This window comes from Saccopteryx bilineata, chromosome 1 (assembly GCF_036850765.1).
Source record: "Saccopteryx bilineata isolate mSacBil1 chromosome 1, mSacBil1_pri_phased_curated, whole genome shotgun sequence".
In the NCBI taxonomy this organism is placed as follows: domain Eukaryota; kingdom Metazoa; phylum Chordata; class Mammalia; order Chiroptera; family Emballonuridae; genus Saccopteryx; species Saccopteryx bilineata.
In genome coordinates, this window is record NC_089490.1 from 389364025 (window position 1) to 389388055 (window position 24031).

Here is a 24031-nt window from a genome sequence, read left to right on the forward strand (position 1 = left end):
AACCTCATTCTAATCATACAAGAGGAAGTACCTCTCCAGGAAAATTGAGAGTGCTTACTGCTAAAAAGCCAATTTGTCTTTCGCTTCAAAGGCCATTACCATATCAGCAATATTATAAGATCACAAGTAGGTTTAATAAAAAGCAAAACGTGTGTCCAGGAGAGCACAAAGGCTTAGGGAAAGGGCTGTTACATAATAAGTATTTTCCACAGCAAGCACCACTGGATCATGAAAGCTATGTCCAGAAGCCACTTAAAATATAGGCATACTGGCCCTGGCCAGTTGGCTCAGCGGTAAAGCATCGGCCCAGCATGTGGAAGTCTCAGGTTCAATTCCCGGTCAGGGCATATAGGAGAAGCGCCCATCTGCTTCTCCACCCTTCTCCCTCTCCTTTCTTTCTACCTCTCTCTTCCCCTCCCGTAGTCAAGGCTTCACTGGAGCAAAGTTGGCCCGGGGAACTGAGGATGGCTCCACGGCCTCCACCTCAGGTGCTGAGGATGGCTCCAGTAGCAGTGGAGTGATGCCGCAGATGGGCAGAGCATCGCCCCCTGGTGGGCATGCCAGAGTCTGTCTGCTTCCCTGTTTTTCACAAAAAAATAAATTTATATATATTTATATATATATTATATATATAATATATATATTTATAATATATATATGGGCATATTTTGTTTTATTATGCTTAGCTTTACTGTGCTTCACAGATGTTGCATTTAAAAACAAAATAAATTGAAGGCAAGACCCTCTACCAGCAAAAAGATTACAATTCACTTTATTAAGATGTTCTGAAACCAAAACCACAATATCTCCAAGGTATTATATGCCTGTAGAAGAACTAAAATGAGTAAGAAAAACCCTGAAGATCAGCCAAGTTCTCTGGGAGCTCTTTCTCTCTTCCAGATTAAGATCCTGGAAGAGGAATGCTATTTTGATGCTTTGTCCTTTAAAATAAATGTGGGGAGGCAAACTAGGAAGCTTTGGAGTCCTACTGCATGGTTCAGTTTTGGCTCCTCTACTTCTAGCTGCATTTCTCTGGGCAAGTTAGACTTCTAGGCTTTAGTTTCTTCATTGTTAGATAACAGCATCCATCTCATAGGATTATTGCGAGAAGAAATGAAACATGACTGGGAAGAGCACTTAAAACATTCTCTAGTATGTACATAGCAAGTGATCAATAAATGTTAGGTTTCCTTTGGTTGTTGCTGTTATTATTAAACTTTTGTTTTTATTAAAACTTTTCTTGCCTGACCAGGTGGTGGCGCAGTGGATAGAGCGTCGGACTGGGATGCGGAAGGACCCAGGTTCGAGACCCCGAGGTCGCCAGCTTGAGCGCGGGCTCATATGGCTTGAGCAAAGAGCTCACCAGCTTGGACCCAAGGTCGCTGGCTCCAGCAGGGGTTTACTCGGTCTGCTGAAGGCCCACGGTCAAGGCACATGTGAAAAAGTAATCAATGAACAACTAAGAAGTCGCAACGCACAACGAGAAACTGATGATTGATGCTTCTCATCTCTCTCCGTTCCTGTCTGTCTGTCCCTGTCTATCTCTGCCTCTGTAAAAAAATAAAAAAATAAAAAAAAATAACTTTTCTTAATAGAAGTAAAAAGCAAGACAATTATCAACAGAATCTGGAGGGATATCCAAATATTTCTAAATAATGAAGGCTTTTAAGAAAAAGGCCATTGGTGCCTGACCAGGAGCAGGCACAGTAGATAGAGTGTCGACCTGGGATGCTGAGGACCCAGGTTTGAAACCCAGATATCGCCAGCTTGAGCATCAGCTCATCTGGAGCCCCTAGTCAAGGCACATATGGAAAAAAATCATGAACTAAGGTGTCACAACAACAAGGTTGATGCTTCTCATCTCTTCCTTTCCTGTCTGTCCGTCTATCTATCTTGCTTAAAAAGAAAAAAAGAAAAGGTCATTGGGTACTCTATAACATGTATCTTGAGAAAATGGGAGAAACTAGTTTAATTATGAATGGAAACCATCTGTTCATCTAACTTGAGAGTGAGATTCTTTTTTTTAATTTTATTTTTATTTTTTTTTATTTTTCTGAAGCTGGAAACGGGGAGAAACAGTCAGACAGACTCCTGCATGCCCCCGACCAGGATCCACCTGGCACGCCCACCAGGGGGCGACGCTCTGCCCCTCTGGGGCGTCGCTCTGTTGCGACCAGAGCCACTCCAGTGCCTGGGGCAGAGGCCAAGGAGCCATCCCCAGCGCCCGGGCCATCTTTGCTCCAATGGAGCCTCGCTGCGGGAGGGGAAGAGAGAGACAGAGAGGAAGGAGAGGGGGAGGGGTAGAGAAGCAGATGGGCGCCTCTCCTGTGTGCCCTGGCCGGGAATCAAACCCGGGACTTCTGCACGTCAGGCCGACGCTCTACCACTGAGCCAACCGGCCAGGGCCGAGAGTGAGATTCTTAAGAGTCTAGATGTCCTTTCCCTCATGGCCCTCTCTATCCTTGTTACAACTTTCCTAGGTAGAGTTCCTCCCTGCGAGTAGCTGCCTGCTGGAGCTCAGCCCCTATATTCAAAGGTGTCCATAAGTGAAATTGGCCATGTGGGGTCAGACCTCTGGGCATAAAGTGGGGAACAAGAAATGGAGGTAGAGTTATTAAATCAAAAGATAAAAAAACAACATACAGCCGTTCCAAAAAAGCTAAATGCCAAGAAACATTTTCCCAGCAATGTGGAGCAGGAGGTGCTGTGTGCGGTGGTAGAGGCAGACGTCTGGAACAAAGAAGGGTGGAGAAGAGCTCTGTAGTACTGCCTGGCAGAAAGTGGTTATCTGCCAGTGAGGCGCTTCCCAAGCTACCAGCCAAGCCACATGGAAATGCCACACAAGGGGAAGCACAGGGCCATGGGTCTCTTTACCAACTTGGGCCAGAAACTTTCTCAGATGAGTTTGTCGGGAGACCACGGTGCAGTCCACTTTCCAGGCAAGCCTAGGCCTATGAAGTCTTGGTGTCTGACAGAGAAAGCCCGGAGGTTTCTAGGATTTCTAGGCCCTGATGTTGGGGCAAAGATACAACCCCTCAGGGTAGGCCAGATCCTAAGCCTATCAGCTGTCACAGGTTGGTTAGAAATCACGTTCTCCCACCTGACAGTGCCAGCAGGGCCCTATAAAGATCTTTACCTTTAACCCCTTTAAGAATCCTGTATTTTCCAAAACATAATTTCATTTAAATTTTTCTTTTTTACAGGGACAGAGAGTCAGAGAGAGGGACAGATAGGGACAGACAGACAGGAACGGAGAGAGATGAGAAGCATCAATCACCAGTTTTTGTTGAGACACCTTAGTTGTTTATTGATTGCCTTCTCATATGTGCCTTGACCACGGGCCTTCAGCAGACCGAGGAACCCCTTGCTCGAGCCAGCAACCTTGGGTCCAAGCTGATGAGCTTTGCTCAAACCAGATGAGCCTGCGCTCATGTTGGCGACCTTGGGGTCTCGAACCTGGGTCCTCCGCATCCCAGTCCGACGCTCTATCCACTGTGCCACCACCTTGTCAGACTAAAAATTTTTAATAAAACTTGACTAGGCAGTGGCGCAGTAGATAGAGCATTAGACTGGGTTGCAGAAGACCTAGGTCTGAAGCCCCAAGGTCGCTGGCTTGATTCATCTGGCTTGAGCACAGGCTAACCAGCTTGAATGTGAGGTCGCTGGCTTGAGCGTGGGATCAAAGATATGACCCCACCATTGATGGCTTGAGCCCAAGATCACTGGCTTGAGCCCAAGGTCGCTGGCTTAAGCAAGGGGTCACTCACTCTGCTGTAACCCCCTGGTCAAGGCACATATGAGAAAGCATATGTGAACAAACTTATAAGATGCCACAATGAAGAACTGATGCTTCTCATCTCTCTCCCTTCCTGTTTATCTCTCCGTCTGTCCCTCTCTCTGTCTCTGTCACACACAAAAAAGTTTTATTTTTTATTTTTTGTATTTTTCTGAAATTGGAAACGGGGAGGCAGTTAGACAGACTCCCACATGCGCCCAACCGGGATCCACCTGACATGCCCACCAGGGGGCGATGCTCTGCCCATCTGGGGCATCACTCTGTTGCAACCAGAGCCATTCTAGTGCCTGAGGCAGAGGCCACAGAGATATCCTCAGCGCCCGGGCCAACTTTGTTCCCATGGAGCCTTGGCTGCGGAGGGGAAGAGAGAGACAGAGAGGAAGGAGGGGGGGAGGGGGGGAGAAGCAGATGGGCGCTTCTCCTGTGTGCCCTGGCCGGGGATCGAACCCGGGACTCCCACACGCCAGGCCGACGCTCTACCAAGGAGCCAACCAGCCAGGGCCGACACACAAAAATTTTTTAATAAAGATGCTTATTAAAGATATACTTAAATGTGACTTGATTTTTATACCTTTTATGCCTTCATATACATACATTTACAAGGTGGCAGTAGAAGTAGGAGGAAGGGAGGAAACGAGTGTGATAGGGAAATATCCTTTGTCAGAAAAAAACCAATTTTGCTTTGTTTCCTTCTTTAGAGATTGCCTAGAAGCAGCAACACACACTGCATCTCAAAGCCCAGTCATATTATGAATCTTAGTACAAAGACACTGGTCAGTAAGCTATTCAGCCACCCTAAACTGCCTCAACTGGGCTTGTCCAGCCCATTTCTGTTCTGTGGAGATCTCTGAGCCAGTTGTGTGTGTCTCTTCCTCCCTTGGAAACTCCATGTGCTGCCAATAGCAAAGGGGAGGAGAGTTGTGTTTTAAGTTCCTAATTGAATCACAAGATCTGGCTCATGAGTATCTATCTCACCAACTGAAACATGAACAAAACTTTATCATTCAACAGCCAGACTAATTGCTGGATTAAGAAACAAATGGTTTTAACTAATAAAAAAAATTTTAAGATGTTTAAAGGAAGTAGAAAAGAGGAAGAGAAACAGTCTTCTTCGACCTTGCAGTGTCCTGCCTTAAAGTAAGGAACAGAGTACAAGATCTCAAAAACAGAGTTTTCAGCCAGATGGCAAGATGCCGTCACATCAACATAACGGAGGGAAAAGCTTTATCTGGCTCCCGGCCCCTTCAAATTTTCACAATCCAAAGAAACATTTCCTTACCTGCCAGGACCCTGTTAACAGAAGAGTGAGTAGCCAAGCCAGGCTGTCCACGTTCATGAAAAATCCCAGCATAAGGCAAGTACTCAGGCAGCAAGAAACGCCTACAAGAAGGAATCACGTGTGAAAAGCCTACTCAAGACAAACACAAAACAAAGGATATAATACCTCTGTATATAGTACAAAGTGAATCTACCCTCAAAAATCAAGGCTAAGGGATCCACTAGGCCTAGGAATCCACTAGGCCTAGGAATCTGACCAGAGCAGAGTAAAAATTCCTAGGATCTGTATGTTCACAGATTTGTATCCCCTTGATCTTTCTTCTAAAGCAGTAGTTTTCAACTGCCAGTCCACGAACTGGTATTGATCTGCCAGAAATTTTGTGCCAGTTCACGAAAGAGTTAACCACCTTGATGTTGTATGAGGATTATATAAACTCATAGACTCTAGAATCTTCATACAGCATCAGGGTGGTTAACTCTTTCATGGGCCGGCACAAAATTTCTGGTGGACCAGAAGTTGCAAACCACTGTTCTAAGCTTTCCCAGGGCTGAGATTCTTGAACAGATGCTCCCAATACCACTATTCTCTCTCTTTCTCTTTTTAGTGTGGTCAATCATCTCCTGTCAAGTCTTTAGGTGGCAGGACTGTATCATAGGCTCACTAGGAAATAGTTCCAGATATGGACAATCCAAAGACCAAAAAGTGGGTTTAAAAACTAGATCCAGGCTTCCATAAAGACTCCCTCCTAGAAGTCTCTCATAAAGGCTGACTACCCGGTTCTTACCTTGGGACAAAGCGTCCAAGTGAAGGTGCAGACATTCTGGCATTACGTGGAGCTCGGTGCCTAGATCTGTCACCATTGTCCCTGGAGAAAACAAAAAGATTGCACATAAGAGAGTTATTAAATCAGAATCAGCCACCAGCCCAAAAGACAAATATCTCCCAAACTAAATTCTTATACCTAGGAGAAAACCCCAGAGAAATGAGTGATCTGTTTGCTTACTAATGTGGGTGGCACATTCATATACTGTATCTCTGGAGTACCTCGACTAAAGAAGTCATGAGAATTTTTTAACAGTTCAGTAAGAAAGAGGAAGATTTTTCTTGAGTTAACGCGGTCTATGAAGTCTGCAACTTCTGAAATTAAAGCTAGGTTTAGATTCTCTAAGAGATCTGGAATGGATATCTTTTTCTAAATTGAAAGGTACAGAGACACTTTGGCTTTTGGGGGGGTCTTGAAGGAAGAAAAATACCCTCATCAATTTCATCCAGCAAATGGTTATCTTTCAATGAATCTGTTTAGGTCCTTAGTGTTAAAAAATCACTGACAAGTGTAAGAAAAACACTAGGCAATCCCCTCTTTTGAAGACTAAAAAATTGACAATGATGAAGAATATTAGACAACGTAAACCCTAAGCAAGGTCAGTTGAGTAAACAGAAAAAAAGTCTAGGTGTTTTCTTTATGGTCTGTAATAACCACCATTTATTAAATATCTACTAAGTACTAATACAAAGGTTATTAATGTGTTATCCCACTTAAAACTTCTGGCTATTCCATGAGGTATTATTAGCTCTGTTTTACAGAGAAGGAAACGAAGGACCAAGAGACAAGTGCCCAAGGTGATACAACTAGTAAAAGCAGTTGAGGCAGGATTCAAGGAAGCTCTATTTGACTGTAAAGCCCTAGTTCACTGCACTACACTTCACTGCTTCCTAAAGAAAAGAGTGAGCAGAGACTTCACATGGCTTAGTTTCCAATGCATCAAAGGAACAAGAAGCCAAAGGGCATGGGCCAGGCCGAGCAGTTAATTAGCTGCTTAACCAACTCCACAAAATAAATGAACCTCTAAGAGCCTGATTTAGGATATTTTCTTAATTCTCCCTTTGGATTACCTTCAACTTAAAATAATCTTCAAGCTGGCCCTGGAACCAAAATTAAGGCAACACTTTGGCTTTCAAATGGACCATTGGTAGCTTTACAAGCCAGAAACAAAAGCCTAGTAAGGTTTTTATATCTTGGTGAAATTGGATGCTGAACATTTAAAGACAAATCAATACCAGGGATATTGGAAGCTAAATCAATAAAAGTTACTACTTGGTTTTTATTTTCCCAAAAGAGAAATTACACTATTGTGTGTACTAACATATATTTCTTTGGCTTGAAATTCTACAGATGGTAGGAAGAGGCAAAGAGGGAGATAAGACCATATACATATATAGAAACTAAAAAGGGGATTAAAAAGAACAATGAGATCACAAGTTCCCAGTCAGCAAACTGAAGCTTTGGGGAACTCACAAATTATTATAAGGTCTCAGTAACCACATGTACACAAGGAGGAGCTGAATATCAAACAAATGAGATAGCTTTCCAATTCAGTATATTATTATTTTTCAAGTATCTGTAGAGTCAGATTGTAACCAAAGTACCAATCCATTTAAAATGTACAAGTGAATTCATGCTTTCATAATAGCATAATTTACTTATTAATGGGCACTAAAAGTACAACTAATTACCATGAGAGGCGTTAGATAATATTTTAAAGTAAAAAAGGGTCATAAGCCTTAATAAGGTTGAAAACTATGGTACATAGAGAAGCATCATGGGACAAATCCATTACTCTCTTCTACAGCTATGAGAGAGCCAGCCTTCCCAGAATCAGACTGTGGAGCTGTCCATTGACTCCCGCAAGGTCCAAAGAGTCCCCTCTCTCTGGACAACAAACAGTACTCTATCCAGTGTCAGCAGAGTTGAAGGACAAAGAACGAGAACCCAGTGCCCACCATGACACACAACTTGGTGAAAGGACACTAGAAGACAACTTAGAAAAAGGGACAAACACCAGGGCTAGGTGGAAAATTTGGGCTCCTATGACATATTTCACAAGCCTCTTTTCATTGTTATTAAAACCTAAAGAACAAACAACTTTTTTTCTGATTCAGCTTCTCCCTCCATTAAAAAACGGGTGGAGCCTGACCGGGCAGTGGCGCAGTGGATAGAGCGTCGGACTGGGATGCGGAAGACCCAGGTTCGAGACCCCGAGGTCACCAGCATGAGCAAGGGCTGATCTGGTCTGAGCAAAAGCTCACCAGCTTGGACCCAAGGTTGCTGGCTCGAGCATGGGGTTACTCAGTCTGCTGAAGGCCCGCGGTCAAGGCACATATGAGAAAGCAATCAATGAACAACTAAGGTGTTACAATACGCAATGAAAAACTAATGATTGATGCCTCTCATCTCTCCGTTCCCGTCTGTCTGTCCCTGTCTATCCCTCTCTCTGACTCTCTGTCTCTGTAAAAAACAAACAAACAAAAAAATGGGTGGAGGGCGGACACAAGAAATGGCCCGTTTCACAATTTGAGATTATTGGAGGATATATATGATATATATGATATATGAAAATAAGAATGAGATCAGCTGGCTCAGATACAAGCAACCCCTTAGACTGACAGTTACATAAGGCAGCATAAAAGAAGTAATACATTTAGTGAGTAGAGATGCATTTGCTGGGCCTCAGCTAACACCTTAACTAATGATGGGGAAGAAGGAACTAATATCATCTCAATAAATAATGACTTCAAATTGACAGTGTTGAGAATGTTAGCAAGAAGGAGAATGACAGACTGGGACCAAGAATGATTAGAAAAATGTGAAACATGGTCAACAAAAAAGATGCTCCCTGTGGGAGAAAAATAAAGAAATCTAGGAGAAAAGAGCTGATAACAGAACAGCTCAAACACATTTACTGACCAGGAGAAACCTTGAATACAGGAATGGGTAAGGTGACAAAGGCCAGAATGTCCAACCAAAGAGCAACTTAGGCAAGAAGAGGGAAAAGGGTCCTGGGTTTTAGTGCTGGAACCCAAAACCCCTGATTAAAGGCACAGCTTCAAATAAACCAGAGGTGAAAAGGGCAAGCAATAATTTCAGGTTCTATGGTCTCTAGAAAGAAGAAAGGATTCAGAAATAAAGTTGATGGGGAAACAAATTTCAACACACAGATATGGGGCGGGGGTTAGAGGGAGAGGAAAGGAAGATTGGTTAGAATTCCAAGAAAAGAACAAAGGAATTAAAAGTACTTAAAATAATGTTTTGTTTTGTTGTTGTTTTAAAGAAAATGACACAGACTCTGCCACTCACTTCAGTGCTGGTACAAGACCCACATGAAGCATGGCTCCATGAGATGAAGGGGCAAAATCAGTCAGGTAGAGACAATATGAGTGAATTGGAAGATGTTTTATAGATAAAGTGATAAAAATGACGACCCAGAGAGTTTATGTTTATCTTAGGGTCAGTGGAGGGTGCTAAATACTGGAACCTAACATAGTTCACACTCACTGCAAGGGGGGCTTTAAAAAGAACGGTGAAGACCAAAGTATGCAGATATGTTGGTACTGCCCCTCCATCACATGGCTCTTTCTCAGCAAAATACTTTGCAGGGAAACACCAGAGAAATCCTCATCCATTTTATCAGCCAGAAGGCAGAAGATGCCTTGAAGCCAGCAGGACAGACAGTGGCTGAGTTACTAATGGCTTTCCCAGTTGTTGAATTCCATGCATCTCTGATTAACTCTCAGAGAGGTATTTGGGGAAGGGAGGGGGGGGGAGAATAAGATTTTATAAGGGAAAAACACCCTTCAAACAATCAAGCATCTAAGACAAGTGCTGAAGAAAAGAAAATACATCTCTGGAACAAGGGAGAAACACAGCAGCAACTCTGCTAAATGCCTGAGAGAGAGGCTATAATTTAAAGGAATATAACAGGTACCTATAGACTGCTGTCTGAGTCCTAACCAAACAGTCAGGTTGTCATTACTCCTCAGTGACAAATGGCTCTGACTAGGGCCTTTATAAATGAAGTTCTTGCAACAAACAGCTCAAAAGGCCACTGTCCTCACAATACACAGATGACTTTGCTGAAAATTAAACTAAAAAATACTTGTTTCCCTATGCTCTTCTGTTTCTCTTCAATCCTCAGACAACAGAAGACCTAGTCAGTATTCCTGTCCCTGAATGGCACAGTGATCCTGGCCAAGTCCTTTCCTTACTCAGGTACTGTTAGAAACTGAGGCCCCAGTCTCTACTGCTGGACTGTGTATACATGTGAAGGCTTAGATTTCTGGGAACAAAGCACAGATCCAGCTGATAACATTCACAGGGGATACCTAATAGCCTAGGTCTCCTGGAATTGCAAAGTCTTAATTTTTCTCCAAGGAATAGTGACATAACATATAATTATAATTTATAAATTCCCCTCCTTGCTTATTCCACCTTAATATTATTTGCATACATTATAAAAATCCATGTTCCTATTGTACATTTTATGTTAAAAAATATATATATCTTAAGTAGTTATGTCTTCCTTTCTTCCCTCTCCTGTCCCAGGAGTTTAATTCTTCCTTCTGTATGTTCCCATTCTAAGTCCAAGCACAATCCAGACATAGTCCATTTTCTTTCTCTTCTGCATTCCTTGTAATACATATTCATATACATTTTACCTGAGCAGAAAGGGTATTAATTCTAAAGTTGTCAAGCAATATTATATATATTTATTATATATATTCTAAGCAATAGGCTCAAAATCCTCAGTAAAGAGCTAGAAGTCAGGTAGGCATATATTTTATAAATATTTTGGGGCTCCACAGGTAGCAGATATCCTATTTCTAATCCTTATGAAATCTCACTTTTCTGAGACTTTTCATTATTCTATATCTGCTGAGTACAAGGCAAATTCTTCTAAGGTAGGTAACTCATACCTTACAACAAAGGTCCAAGAACTTTCATGCTAAATGACATTTCAGAGATAATTTAACCTCGTTTTACAGATCAGACCTGGAAGCTTAGGGTGGACAAGGGACTTGCCTAAGGACAAATGACAAATCATAAGGTCAGCCAAAACTAGAACACAGGGCTATTTCCTAGACCATGATTTTCAATTGGTGTGCCACGAGAATTTTTAAAACATTTAACACCTGACTAGTCGGGGGCCCAGAGCTTTTCCCCTTAAGAGTATCAAATAAAAAAAATGACAGCCAACACAACAGCCGTCCCGGTGTGAACTAATCAAAATTACACCAATTTTTTTTTGTCAGATCAACAAAAAATGTATTTTTTATATGCTGCAGAATTTTAGTAATTAGTTTGTGTGCCATGTGATGAAAAAGGTTGAAAATCATTGCCCTTGACCGTAGTTGCCAGGCTGCAGGGGCCAGCGGGCACTGACAAGTGATCCCAGTCCCAATCACAGCTGTACTAGAAGTCACTTGCTATTTTATAAACTAGTTCAAAATTGATTCCAGTAAGAATTTAAAAGGATCTGGGACATTTTATCTGGAGACAAAGAAAGTGAGAGCTGAGCTCTTAAGCTTATTCTCATTGGAACATCACAGTTCCTACTCTTATACACCAAGGCCTTCCCACACAATACTAAACATTCAGTCCTCATATGTTCTCACCTTTACTTTGCCCAATGCTTTCAAATTGGTTTTCCTGCATCTGTACACTTGTCACTTCTGGTCACCCTAACCAGTGCTGTCAGTTAATCTAACATATATATTAAATAATGACTGTCCCCAGACAGAAATCAAGTAAAAACTTTTCAGCCAGGCATTTCAGAACCTCCATAGTTCAGGCTCTTCCCATCTTCTCATATTATAAACGCTCCAGCCCACCTGCGGTGGCGCAGCATGTAGGGTGTCGGCCTGGAACACTGATGTTGCCAGTTTGAAACCCTGGGCTTGCCTGGTCAAGCCACATATGAGAAGCAACTACTACTATGAGTTGATGCTTCTTCCTGCTCCTTCTACCTTTCTCTCTCTAAAATATACTTATTTTAAATAAACAAACAAACACTCCAGAGTTCCAGCTACAGATTCACTCAGTTCCCAAATAAACCCTGTAAATCCTCTGTTTTTGGCTTTTGTTTCAGCTATCCCCTTTGTCCAGAATCTTGTTCCCCACCTCGATCCTCCATATCAATTCACCAAAGTCCTATGCAGTCTTCACACCCAGCTGAAATCCAAGAAGACTTCTCACATCTCCACAAATACTCTCCCTTCATACAATGCTGTCCTGTACTTCAGCAAGATCACGTTAATCTTGTAGAACATTTATGTAAAAATTTGATCATGTTATTCTATAGTTTAAAACTCTTCAATATGCCCTCTCACCTACAGGATAAAGTTTACCCCCCTTGCAAGGCACAAAAAACTGTCTAAGATCTGGGGCCACTTTAACTCACAGGGCTCCTCTACCACATCTTAGACTTTACATTCTAGCAATACTCATCAACAAGGGCATTCCTTGCTGTTTCATGTTTCCATGACTGTGCATTTATTTGCCTTTTTCCTAACTATATACCTAGAAAAAGGTCCTATTTTAAGACTTCAATGTTTCTCACCTGACCTGTGGTGGTACAGTGGATAAAGAACTGATCTGGAATGCTGAGGTTGCTGGTTCGAAACCATAGGCTTGCCCAGTCAAGGCAAATGAAATTACTTAAAACTGGTAAAAAGGAAGAGAACAGTTTCTTATCTCAACCTACTTTAAGAACTAGTTCTCGAGCCCTGGCTGGTGGTGCAGTGCATAGAGCATTGGTCAGGGGTACCAAGGTTGCCGGTTTGATCCTGGGGTCACCAATCCTGGGGTTGCTGGCTCAACCCCCAACGTTGCCAGGTTGAACCAGCGAGCTCAGGCTTGGTCAGGGTACACAGAAAAAGTAACCAATGGTACAACTAAGTGGAACGAGTTGATGCTTCTCTTTCTCTCCCTCCCCCTTCCTCTCTTCCTCTCTCTCTCTCTTTAGAGAGAGAGAGAACTAGTTCTCTATAATACCACTCAACAAATGTTGGTTGCCTGATTCTCAATCTCTTCATATGTAAAGAGAAGAGTAACTTTACAATGTGTTTCCTTAGAATTACTCTTGCACTTCAATATTAAAGAGTCTATGGTTTATAAGTCAAAGAAAGAGACAAAGGCAACTACATTTAAAAATAAAGTAGACAACAACTCCCTTTTCCCTTCCCTTTCTTGGCTACAAGTTATGTATTTGCTATTAATAGTCACTGACTCCCACAGAGGTCCTAGAAGTTCTAGGTGCAGAAGAAAAAGCAGGAGCAAGTATTATCAAGAACATATGGCTGGCTTCACTCTACTGGAATTTCTAGCCATGAGGCCTTGAAGTAAGTTTGAGTCTCACAAAGCTGTCAGATTTCATTGATAGATAATAGTAGTATGGCCTGATTTCTAATATAGTTGCTTTGCCACCGCACAACTAAATTTCAGTTATGCCAAAAGGGTAGATAGAGAATAAAGTCTGAACTAAAGGCAAGTAACTTCCCTATGCCACATCCAATTAGATAGCAGAGCTGAGTGACAGCCTTCAAAACTCTCCTCAACTATATCATATACCAAGAAGACCTTTCAATGGCTTCTTTGACAGAAGCCATCTAGCCAGGGGGCCATAGAAGGAGAAGCTCTGGCTATGTGATGCTCCTCTGGATGTGTGTATGTGGTACTTCAGCATGCCAAAGTGAGAACCGGGAACCCATCTCCCATACCCAGAAATGATTGTCATATTCAAATGAAACACTTCTGCACATTAAATCACAATATGTATTTCTGGGTAAAGGGAACCAAATGCAACCAGATAAATTAAAAGAATTAAGAAAAGAAGTAATACACCCAAAGAGACTTCATCATGAGGCTGAAAGACAACAATTGTCACTGAGGTGTTTTTCCAAAGCCTAGGGTCACAACTATGAATGAGGACTTGTTCTCTTCTATGCTAACAACATTTTTTAAAATGTTGAGAATGTCGCTCTGGCCGGTTGGCTCAGTGGTAGAGCGTCGGCCTGGCGTGCAGGAGTCCCGGGTTCGATTCCCGGCCAGGGCACACAGGAGAGGCGCCCATCTGCTTCTCCACCCCTCCCCCTCTCCTTCCTCTCTGCCTCTCTCTTCCCCTCCCACAGCCAAGGCTCCATTGGAGCAAGGTTGGCTCGGGCGCTGAGGATGGCTCCATGGCCTCTGCCTTAGGCGCTAGAATGGCCCTGGTTGCAACAGAGCAATGCCCCAGATGGGCAGAGCATCACCCCCTGGTGGGCATGCCAGGTGGATCCCGGTAGGGCGCATGCAGGAATCTGTCTGACTGCCTCCCTGTTTCCAACTTCAGGAAAACAAAACAAAACAACAAACAAACAAACAAAAAATTGAGAATGTCAACTGTAAATTAAAAAATGTAAAAGAAAGTTGAATATAATTACCTAGTGGCTGATATATGTGGTGGAAATATTTGTAACTGATCTAATCTGAAGCTTCGGTAGTTCTGACTGTCATGAGCTCAGGATGCCCCTTTTGCCTTGGAAGGTAAAGTAGTTACAATAAGAGTCAGGAAGGGCAGGACTATGAGCTAGGAATAATTCTAGGATCATAAGTACATTTAGAACAACAGATAAAATGTGGAAGGGGGTGGGGATAGCTGGAACAGTCGTCATGAAGTCACGTATACCACCTCTTTTGCAGGCTTTAGCAGTTACTGGGACATAGCACCTTAACCTGAGCTTTATAAAAGCCTCCCTTCCTCTTTTCAAAGGAACAGCTAAAATGAAAATGGGAATTTTCTTTATGTTTATTTGCCATCTTTGTTCTAGCAAGCAGACAGCAATGTCACAGGCATACACACTTTGACCCTGCTTGTGAACAGCTTTATGCAAAGACGGATGCCAAGGGCTTCAGGACAGACCCGATGACAGCGAGTCTCTGTCCTGTCTGTGCATTCTGACAAACACAGGGACCCCGCAGACTCATTCCTTCCCACAGACAGAGATGAATGGCAGGAGAAGATGCCTGCCTGGGGAGATGGTCATTAATCCAGACCACAAAAGAACAGAAAATTTAACCTGATACTGACCAAACTTTACAGCTATCTTCCCTAGAGATAAATCTAGACAGTCTTGTTCCTCAGCAAGTTCATGAAGCAAGGGCTCAAATAGCTGTACATCACTTTTAAAGATTTTTAAATCTGCAGGACAATAATAGTCAAAACAATAAATATGCTTGCTCCTGCTCTCTAATCTTAGACATGTCTGATTTTGGTGAAGTCTCAGTATCCTCATATACAATTTAGAATACCACAACAAAATAAGTATCTTATTGGGTTATTATAAGAATTAAAAAAGATTTTTTAAATCTCTATTATACATTTGTAGTATAATATGTACATGTGTGTATATATATACTATAAATGTATATTATAAATTAATATACATATAAAAATTATAGCTGATATCTTTCATTCAATGGTTGATAAAAGAGAATCAAAATGATGGCTCTGGGAAATGGCTCCCCTTCATTTTCTGGGGACTCTATATACCTGGATGAGACAAGCTAGAGCAGCAGTTCTCAACCTGTGGGTCGCGACCCCATCAGCGACCCCTGTGTTTTGGTCGTTCGACCCCCGCCGGGGTCGCGACCCACAGGTTGAGAACCACTGAGCTAGAGAATGGCAAAATGATCTAAGCCTTAGCAAACAGAAGCAAACTGAAGAGGTCAAAGTAGGGTGGCAAAGGCAGGAGCATTATATGCTGTGAAGGTGAGGAACCCCAACAGAATACTTTGTTTTAATGGTAGCCTGAGTGTGTTAGGAGGATGTCAGGCCAGGTCTAACCGACCTGAAAGAACTAGGAATTATGAGAGTATATGCCTCTAACTTTCCTTCTGGTTATTAAAGCTAAGGAAGAGGACTGTGGCAGAGAAATGAAAACGGGCTGCACATTCCCTAATTCCTCCCTCTCTCCCTCCTCAGAGCACTCAGATAGGAAGAGAAGAGGAGCAACTGCAAGCAGCAGTCAGTTTACAGTGGGGGAGGAGGGCAAGGAAGGACGCAGAGATAGAATGAACAGATGGTAAATGACATCAATCAGGCAGCAACATCCTTCACTAGAAAACCTACACTACTAATATTGAGGTGACCGATCCACAGCTGCTATTAAGAACAAGATTAAAGTCTGCATCAGCCCCCAAAGCAAGGTGAACACCCAGGGGAGGGGCTTTCAGAGGGCATTAGAGAAAGCAGCCCACTGTTACTAACCAGGGAACACTACAAGACCCCTGGGGAACAACAATGGCAAGTCAGTCAGTGCACAGAAGGTGAAAAAGGCAATGTAAATTCAGGTCATGCTGAAGACAGGGGAGGTGAGAGCACAGGTGGGCTGTGGGAGCACAGGGAGGAGGCGTTCTGACAGAGGAAAACCGAGGGGGAGGGAAGGGGAAAGGGAGGAGGTGGTAGCAGAAGAAAGAGAAGGTAAGATGAGAACAGAACATTTTAAACTAACCCAGAACTCTACTGTGAAGGACAAGTCACGAGGTATGATAGAGCTCAAAGGTATGTGCCCCACGTCCCACCACTGCAAAGATAATACAGCCCTCCAGACGTGCATGGAGACGGGGCCAGGCAATGTGCACTGACTCCCAAAGCTCTACAGGATTACTGAGGCTTTTGAGCAGCACTAAGTCCCAGCAGCCTCATCGTGTACATCGAAACTGCTTCCCTGAATAGATCTTGGTGCTGGAAAATTCATCACATCTACAGGGGAACATATAGTATTTCACGACAGGTGTCTGCATGGCTAAGGGAGTGGAGACACTTTGCCTTCACTGCTGTTGGATGCACCCACCTTCCCCAAGAGTGGACAGAAGGGAGAATGACGCACACAGAGAGTCAGAGAGTAGCTGGGCTCCTCTCTCAGAGTTGATGACACAGGGCCACCACCCCTGCTCCATTTGCACACCACAGTGCTTCAGAAGCACCCCTGCACTTCTGTCATATTTACAGCTGCCTCAGACAAATCAACCTCCCATTACCGGTTTTCTTTCTGCTTCCAAGTACACAGCTGCTAGTGTGCTTTTGTCCCAGTAGAGCCCAGGCTCTACGTCGATCAGGCGTCCCTGACTTGACTTCCCTGTGCAGTGGGACACTCCTGCTTATTATTAGCAGGGCTGGTCGTCTCTTCAAGACTACCTTTGAAGCAGCTATGAGGATTCTACTTATCAGTGCCGACACCAACTGCCACGGGAGGAAAGACACGACTGACACACAAGTTAGTTGTAAGAATCACAGGCAGTTTATTACTCACAAATCCTTTTGACGTGCATGGCACAGCTTAAGGGGGCCCCGTAGGCATGCTCCTCTCGGCTGTCTTTGGTCAGAGCAGCGTGGAACAGTCCACATTCACGTTGGAGCCTGGGGGACTCCCACAGAAGAGGGGCCCCTTAGCTTTAGTACCTTTTCTGGCCATTGCCTTCTAACAGGTGTTAACCTACAAGATTATCATCTCAACCCACCTTCTAACAGGTGTCAATTTACAGGATTATCATCTCAAACCACCTTTTTAGAAGATCCTCCCAGGGAGTCCCTTTTATGTTAATCTACTGAAATGTTACATCAAGCCACTTTTAAGATGTTCCTAGGGAAGTCTCCTAAATCAACCTACAGAGTTATGACAACAAGCTACTTCTTATCTATATGTAACTTCACACACACACACACACTAACTGAGCCCTGCGCAAAAGGCAGTCTGTTTATCATATCTGTACATACTATATTAATTCCTATCCAGACGGCATAACTTTAATTTCCTTAATTGTTTTTAATATCTTATTTTTATATATCTTCCATGTTTTTCTATATTTCTATATATTTAATTACTATAACCTAATATTACTGTACCAGCTTTTAAGGATCACATCAGGAAGGTGAACTAGGACAAAGGTTGTTCCCATCTCTTTAGTCCTTTCTGGAAAACAGACTTCTCAAACACATCATAAAATCCTGTTGCAAGATGGCTCCTGGGGACCTATCCACTCAGCTCACTGAAGAGGAAGCTCCTGAGGGGAGGCAAGAAATCCTAAGGTCCTGGATCTGATCAGGCCGTCAAGATGGAGAGGAAAAGGAAAATGACTCACAGGCTGTCCTATTTCAATACTGCCAGCAAAAAAAGGAGGAAAAAAAATATTTAACCACTCTTCTCTTTCTCGTTTGATATGTTTGAGAATATCAAAATACAGGAATCAAAACAAAAGCCCAATGTCCAATTCGATACAGGCCTAAAACACTCAGTTTCAGAATGGAAAGAAACATAATGAAAGGCTGGAAAGATCAGAAACAATGGATCAGAGAAGGCAAAACCCAAATGTCAGATTGGGGAGCTTAAATTCTGGAGCCTGGGGCTGACCCTGATCCTATAGCTCATCCCGTCCCCCAACCAACAACTAAAAAGAACAGAAGAGGAAGGAATCACCTCTCAACCCACCACATTAATCTAACAGGCACCTTTCAAAGGATCCTTATTGGGCGTGGAAAGAGTGAGACAATTTAGGGAGTAAAACCTCAAAGTATTGGTGTTGTCAAGGGTTCCAAGAAAACCTAACTTTTAGGAAAACCTGAGTATTTCTTTTTAATCTTTCAGTACCTACTCTACTTAAGAGGAAAAACACCAAGCCTCCTGTCTCCTTGTACAGAGTCCATGAGATGCATATCCACAGTCACTGTTCACACAAAAGGGAAATAAAAAGTTGCCTGAGAGCAGCAGCCATGTTCTCCCAGTCTAGTCTGGGGCCTAATGGGCTGTCTCTTTACACAAGATCTGGGGAATCAGCAATGCCACTGACAGAGGTGGGAAGGCCCTGGGCATTTTAACTTCCAGTCCCTCATCCCATCCTATCACTCATAAATAGAAATTTAGGGGTTTGAAGAAAGAATGCCAACCACTGTTGCTCAGACAACGGCCAACTTGGAAGCACTCACAGCTTGGGAGCAGAAGGAAGAAAGCAAGCTGAGTGTGTACTTACTCAAAGTCCTCAAATTCCAAGTCGGTTCCCTCTACTGATGAACCCTGGGTGTCTGAGGAAGAGGAGGAGGTGGAAGAACGAAGCCGGTTCTGTTGGTAGCGCATGGAGCGCTGGCGAATACTGTCTCTCCGTGAGAGATACTGGATCATCCTCTGAGCGTAGTATGCAGCAGGAGATAATCTGAGAGAGACAGAGATGGACAAACACAAACTAGCACTAATGTGGGGAAAACTGTGAAAGACAGTAAATCCAGTTCTCCCATGGCATCTCCCTGCCGCGGCGAACTCTGGAGACATGAAAATTAAAGGGCATTTAACTCACCGGAGGTGCATACTGCACAATATGCTGATCAGATTACCACCAATGTTTCTGTTCTGAGATAAGGCAAAGGGACTGTTTAATCAGTCCTCATCTGAGCAACAGCTGCCCCCTCCCAGGAGAATAACACTGCGTTTTCTTTTTCGTTTCTGAAAAGGACCCCTTTTTGCTTCTCAGGGTGTGCAATACAGACTCGCAAGCTTTTCCTCAATCATGCATACTCAAAATATAAAAAATGAAGGGACCATAGCAATCGTCTACAAGTCATCTCTTCTTCCATTTTACAGATGAGAAAACTGACCAGGAGACAGTAAACCTAGATGACTAAGGCATCTACAGGCATCATCTTCTCCAGAACACCTTTCTTCTCCAACAAACAGACATGCTCCAGATTTGTTCTAGCCCCTTAACATTGCCTCTTTAAATCTTTTATCTCTCCTTTACAAATTATTCCTAGATATTTGTAACAGAGAAAATATTCAGGATAGAGATTGAAAGTAAAATATACTTAGCAAACAGAAATACCTAAAAGAAAAACAACAGATTTTTCCATTTCTTACGACCGAGCATCAGAGGCTACATGGGACCTGACCCATACAGAAGGCAATGGTCACTCTCTTTTCTTGTCCCTTACTATGACTATTCTCAGTAAACAGTTTAGACCTATAGCCTTCCCACTGCTTAGCATCTTCATATTCCAAGAAAACATCTAGTGTCCCACACAACTTGCCACGTCCCTTTCTTTCTCAAGTTTTTCTTCATATCTTGCACAACACATATAATTTGAGGCTGTTAACTGAGTGTGAGAGACAAACAATAACAGAAGAATGTTTTATTTGATATTAAATGGATTACTAAGAAATTTCCAGAATTATAGCCTGCCTGTGATATATACTTGACTCAACAATTCCACTAGAAATTTTATCCTACAGAAACATACAAAGATACAAAGATATATATATAGATATAGATATAGAGGTAGAATTAGTGAAAAACTGGGAAATACATACCCCAAATGCCCATCAACAGATTAAATAAACTGTTATCTATACAAAGAAACACTATGTAGCAGCTATGAAAAAGAATAAATTATCCCTATATGCACACAAGGAAAGTCCTCTAAAATAAAATTTTAAGGGGGAGAAAATTGAATAATAGTGCATATATACTAATATGTATATGAACATTTATTTCTGTAATTAGAACAAAAAACTAAAAGGAAACAGCAATCTTCATGAGGATTCCTGAGGATCTTAACTTCTATAATATTTAAACATAAAAATAAAATGAACACGCATCTTATTATTATTATTATTATTATTATTTTAATGGAAACCTGGAAAAACTCATTGAGAATGGAAATAAAAGCTGTATCCAACTGGTGGGGAAAGTATTTACAAATCTTTTGCTCCCTGACCTTTCATTACTCCTGGCAAAGTCTCTGGGCAACTCTTCAGTCAATCTACTGACTCAGGCCAAAGGAGACCCTGCAGTCAACTGCTATAGGAACTCAGGCTACCTCTCCAATACTCATCATCAAAGGTGTTGTTCCTCTGGCCAACCGGCAAATGGAATTCCCAAGGCCAGCTGCCAGTCTTTGGAACTCAAAAGTCTGTTATGTAGTACACTGCATTTGACACTCCTGAGCCCAAATTATCTTTTTTTTTTTTTTTCTGTATTTTTCTGAAGCCGGAAACAGGGAGAGACAGTCAGACAGACTCCCGCATGCGCCCGACTGGGATCCACCTGGCACGCCCACCAGGGGGCGATGCTCTGCTCCTCCGGGGCGTCGCTCTGTTGCGACCAGAGCCACTCTAGTGCCTGGGGCAGAGGCCGAGGAGCCATCCCCAGCGCCAGGGCCATCTTTGCTCCAGTGGAGCCTCGGCTGCGGGAGGGGAAAAGAGAGACAGAGAGGAAGGAGAGGAGGAGGGGTGGAGAAGCAGATGGGCGCTTCTCCTGTGTGCCCTGGCCAGAAATCGAACCCGGGACTTCTGCACGCCAGGCCGATGCTCTACCACTGAGCCAACCGGCCAGGGCCGCCCAAATTATCTTTTATATAGCGGGTGGGCATAGGATGCACAGACACTTTGGCCAAGACCACGAGAGTATAAGAACTATTTCTTAAAAGTCTCAACTTGTGGAACCTTCATTATCCATTTGAACCCCAGTTCCCATGCATGCTGCAAGGTTGAATCAAGAATCTTCTTTTTGGCCTGACCTGTGATGGCACAGTAGATAAAGTGTTGACATGGAAAACTGAGCCCCAGGCTTGCCCGGTCAAGGCACATACGAGAAGCAACGCCTCTCATGTGTGCCTTGAGTTGATGCTTCCCGCACCCACCCCACCCTACCCCACCCCCGTCTCTCTCTCTCTCTCTCTCTCTCTCTCTCTCTCTCTTTCTTTCTCTCTCTCTCTTTCCTTTCCTTTTCTTTCTCTTTCTTTCTCTCTCTCTCTCTCTCCCTTCCTTCCTCTCTCTCCTCTTTCTAAAATCAGTAAATTAAAAAAAATTTTTTTTAATCTTCTATTTTCAACAGACAGAAGTCAATATTCTTGAGCTGTTCCTGTATCTACCAAATATTTTAAAACCTTACAGCAGATATCAACCATCATTGGTTAAATTCTCAAGTCAATCAGACTACAAAAGAAAGTATATATAAAAAGTTTCAAGAGTAGAATGAAAACTGGTTTTTCAAAACTGGTTCTGAAAGTGACCGTAAGTACTTTCATTCCTCAATTCATAACCTTCCCTAACTAATGGGAAAATTGCAATATTATTGGTGATAGAGGCAGAAATAATGTTGACACTGACAATAAGTCATGTAGGGACACAAATCCAGCACTAGGTACCCCCAACTGTTTAATTTCACTATAGGACAGGAATCCCGCTGGCATAGTTATAAATACAGTTACAAATGTAGTTACAAATACATCCCTAGCCTGTGTTTTGGGTATGTAGAGGGAAGCTAAGGATGTGAATGCTGAGCTGTCCCAAAAAGGCCCGGACCAGTACATATTGTGTGTAGGGTGAAGTCTAAAAGAAAAAAGAAATGAAACCACCAGTAACGAGGTAGCAATCCTCCTCCTACTGAAGAGCTGAATAACCATCAAACTCTTATTCCAAGGAAAAATTTTAAATGTTTAAATAAATCCTCAAGTTTTCTTCAAAGGAGAATACTTCCCCCTCCAAAAAAAACCCTATTTTGTGTTCAAAGAGAAAAATGGGAAAATACAAACACTACAAAGTATACAGTTTCTGTGATAAAGAGATCTGAGTAGGAATAAATAACATGAAAGCAGAACAGCTAGTGGTCTTTAAGAATCACTTGTAAACCTGTCACATTAAAAATTCTGGGGATGAGAGTCTCATTGCTGTCCTAAAAGAAAGTGTAAGAAGTTATTGTTTCAAGAGTATCTGATCCACGCAAAAAATTTTCCTTCTCTTATTTAGGACTTATTAGTTTCAAATATGATTACAGACTACCATAAACTTCCTTACTTCAGTCATCATCTAAATTGTCTACCAGCTATAAAGCCATCAAACCCATGCTCCCTGACTTGGATTTGCCATTTCTGAGGTATGAAAAAGGAAGAGAATAATGGGGGACCTTTTCACTAGTTACCTCAGAAGGAATGCTAAGTATCGTAACTGTGGCAACAACAAAAATCATTCAATATCCCTGGAATCAACTTGGTCTAAAAGTTTTTCCAGCCTTGAAAATTTTAATCTAGAGCAAGGCTCATTTAGCTTTATCTGACCTATATTAACTTGCCAACCTTACCATTATAAATTATTTTCTTTTGGCAAAGCCTCACACTGTGTTCTGGCATTGCTTAAGTTATGTACAGATTACCCTTTTTTTTTTTATATCATTATTAATCAGTAAGTCCAGCTGTGATGACCCCAAAGGGCCTCTCATTATAAATGGTACATACACATGAACTCAAACACCCCAAACTTGGTCCTCAGTTACCGGTATCAGGTAAAGGTGGGCTTTCAACTCATTTGAATTTTTTTTAATCTCTTCAAAAAAATTTCAAATGTCTTCTAGTCAGTTAAAGTCAAGCACTTTAATAAAATTCTATCCTATTTCACTCAGTTTCATTTGTCAGTCATCTCTTCCTTCAGAGTCTCAAAAACTTCAACTGAATGAGCCTGAATTCTGCTTTTTGATATTCTAAATTCTCTCTCAAATGAGAGAAAGTAGGATTCTTTGTTTGTTTGAATTCATAGGTAATTTCCGTACTAATAAAAACTTTTTCCTTTTGGCTGTCCATCTGAATGGCAACAGCCTCTGTGATTGAAGAAAAGGAATATACTAGATCCTGTGACTCTGCCAGTGCCTTCCTCAGGTCCCTCCTCTAGTGCCACATTTACAGCAATGAGCCTCAAAGGACAAGAGCTCAGTCAAAACTTGGTCACCAAAGGTTCTGTTCACTTACCTTCAATACTTCCCAATCACCTGAACCACCTGTCTCAAAACTGTAACTGAAGAGTAAAAGAGCACCAGGACCAGAGAGGCACAAAATGGGGCTTCCAACAGTTGGCAACCCCAAGGACAGCCCCTCCCCCCACCTAGTGCCATGTCTCACTTTGGCCTTACCTCGCTGGGTCTGGGTAAATTGGGTGCTCTCTGGATCCTGCTCCATCATAACGGGATAATGAAATGAGGGAAGACTCCAGCAGCCTCCTAGCAGAGATTAAAAAAATGGCAATAATCCCTGTCAATTACCAACTCAGAGGTCATTCATAAGGAAAAACGGGGGAAGATAAATAACATCCCCCATTGCAGCTAGCTA

General features: G+C 42.5%; 1 protein-coding gene and 1 non-coding gene across 21 annotated transcripts in view; both read right to left on the reverse strand.

Moving 5' to 3' along the window:
• AMBRA1 (autophagy and beclin 1 regulator 1) overlaps positions 1-24031 on the reverse strand; it is a 237122-nt gene that overhangs the window by 100345 nt on the left and 112746 nt on the right. For 16 of the 20 annotated variants that reach the window (XM_066251426.1, XM_066251422.1, XM_066251424.1 and 13 more), the window contains 4 exons: positions 23836-23922; positions 18916-19095; positions 5860-5940; positions 5076-5176 (listed from right to left, as the gene is read on the reverse strand). In XM_066251426.1, coding sequence (XP_066107523.1) covers positions 5076-5176; positions 5860-5940; positions 18916-19095; positions 23836-23922 — 449 coding nt within the window. The remainder of the gene's footprint in view (positions 1-5075; positions 5177-5859; positions 5941-18915; positions 19096-23835; positions 23923-24031) is intronic. The other 4 variants (XM_066251430.1, XM_066251433.1, XM_066251431.1 and 1 more) reach the window with 3 other exon arrangements.
• TRNAV-GAC (transfer RNA valine (anticodon GAC)) lies at positions 2331-2406 on the reverse strand. The gene has a single exon. It is a non-coding gene; the product is annotated as a tRNA-Val (tRNA).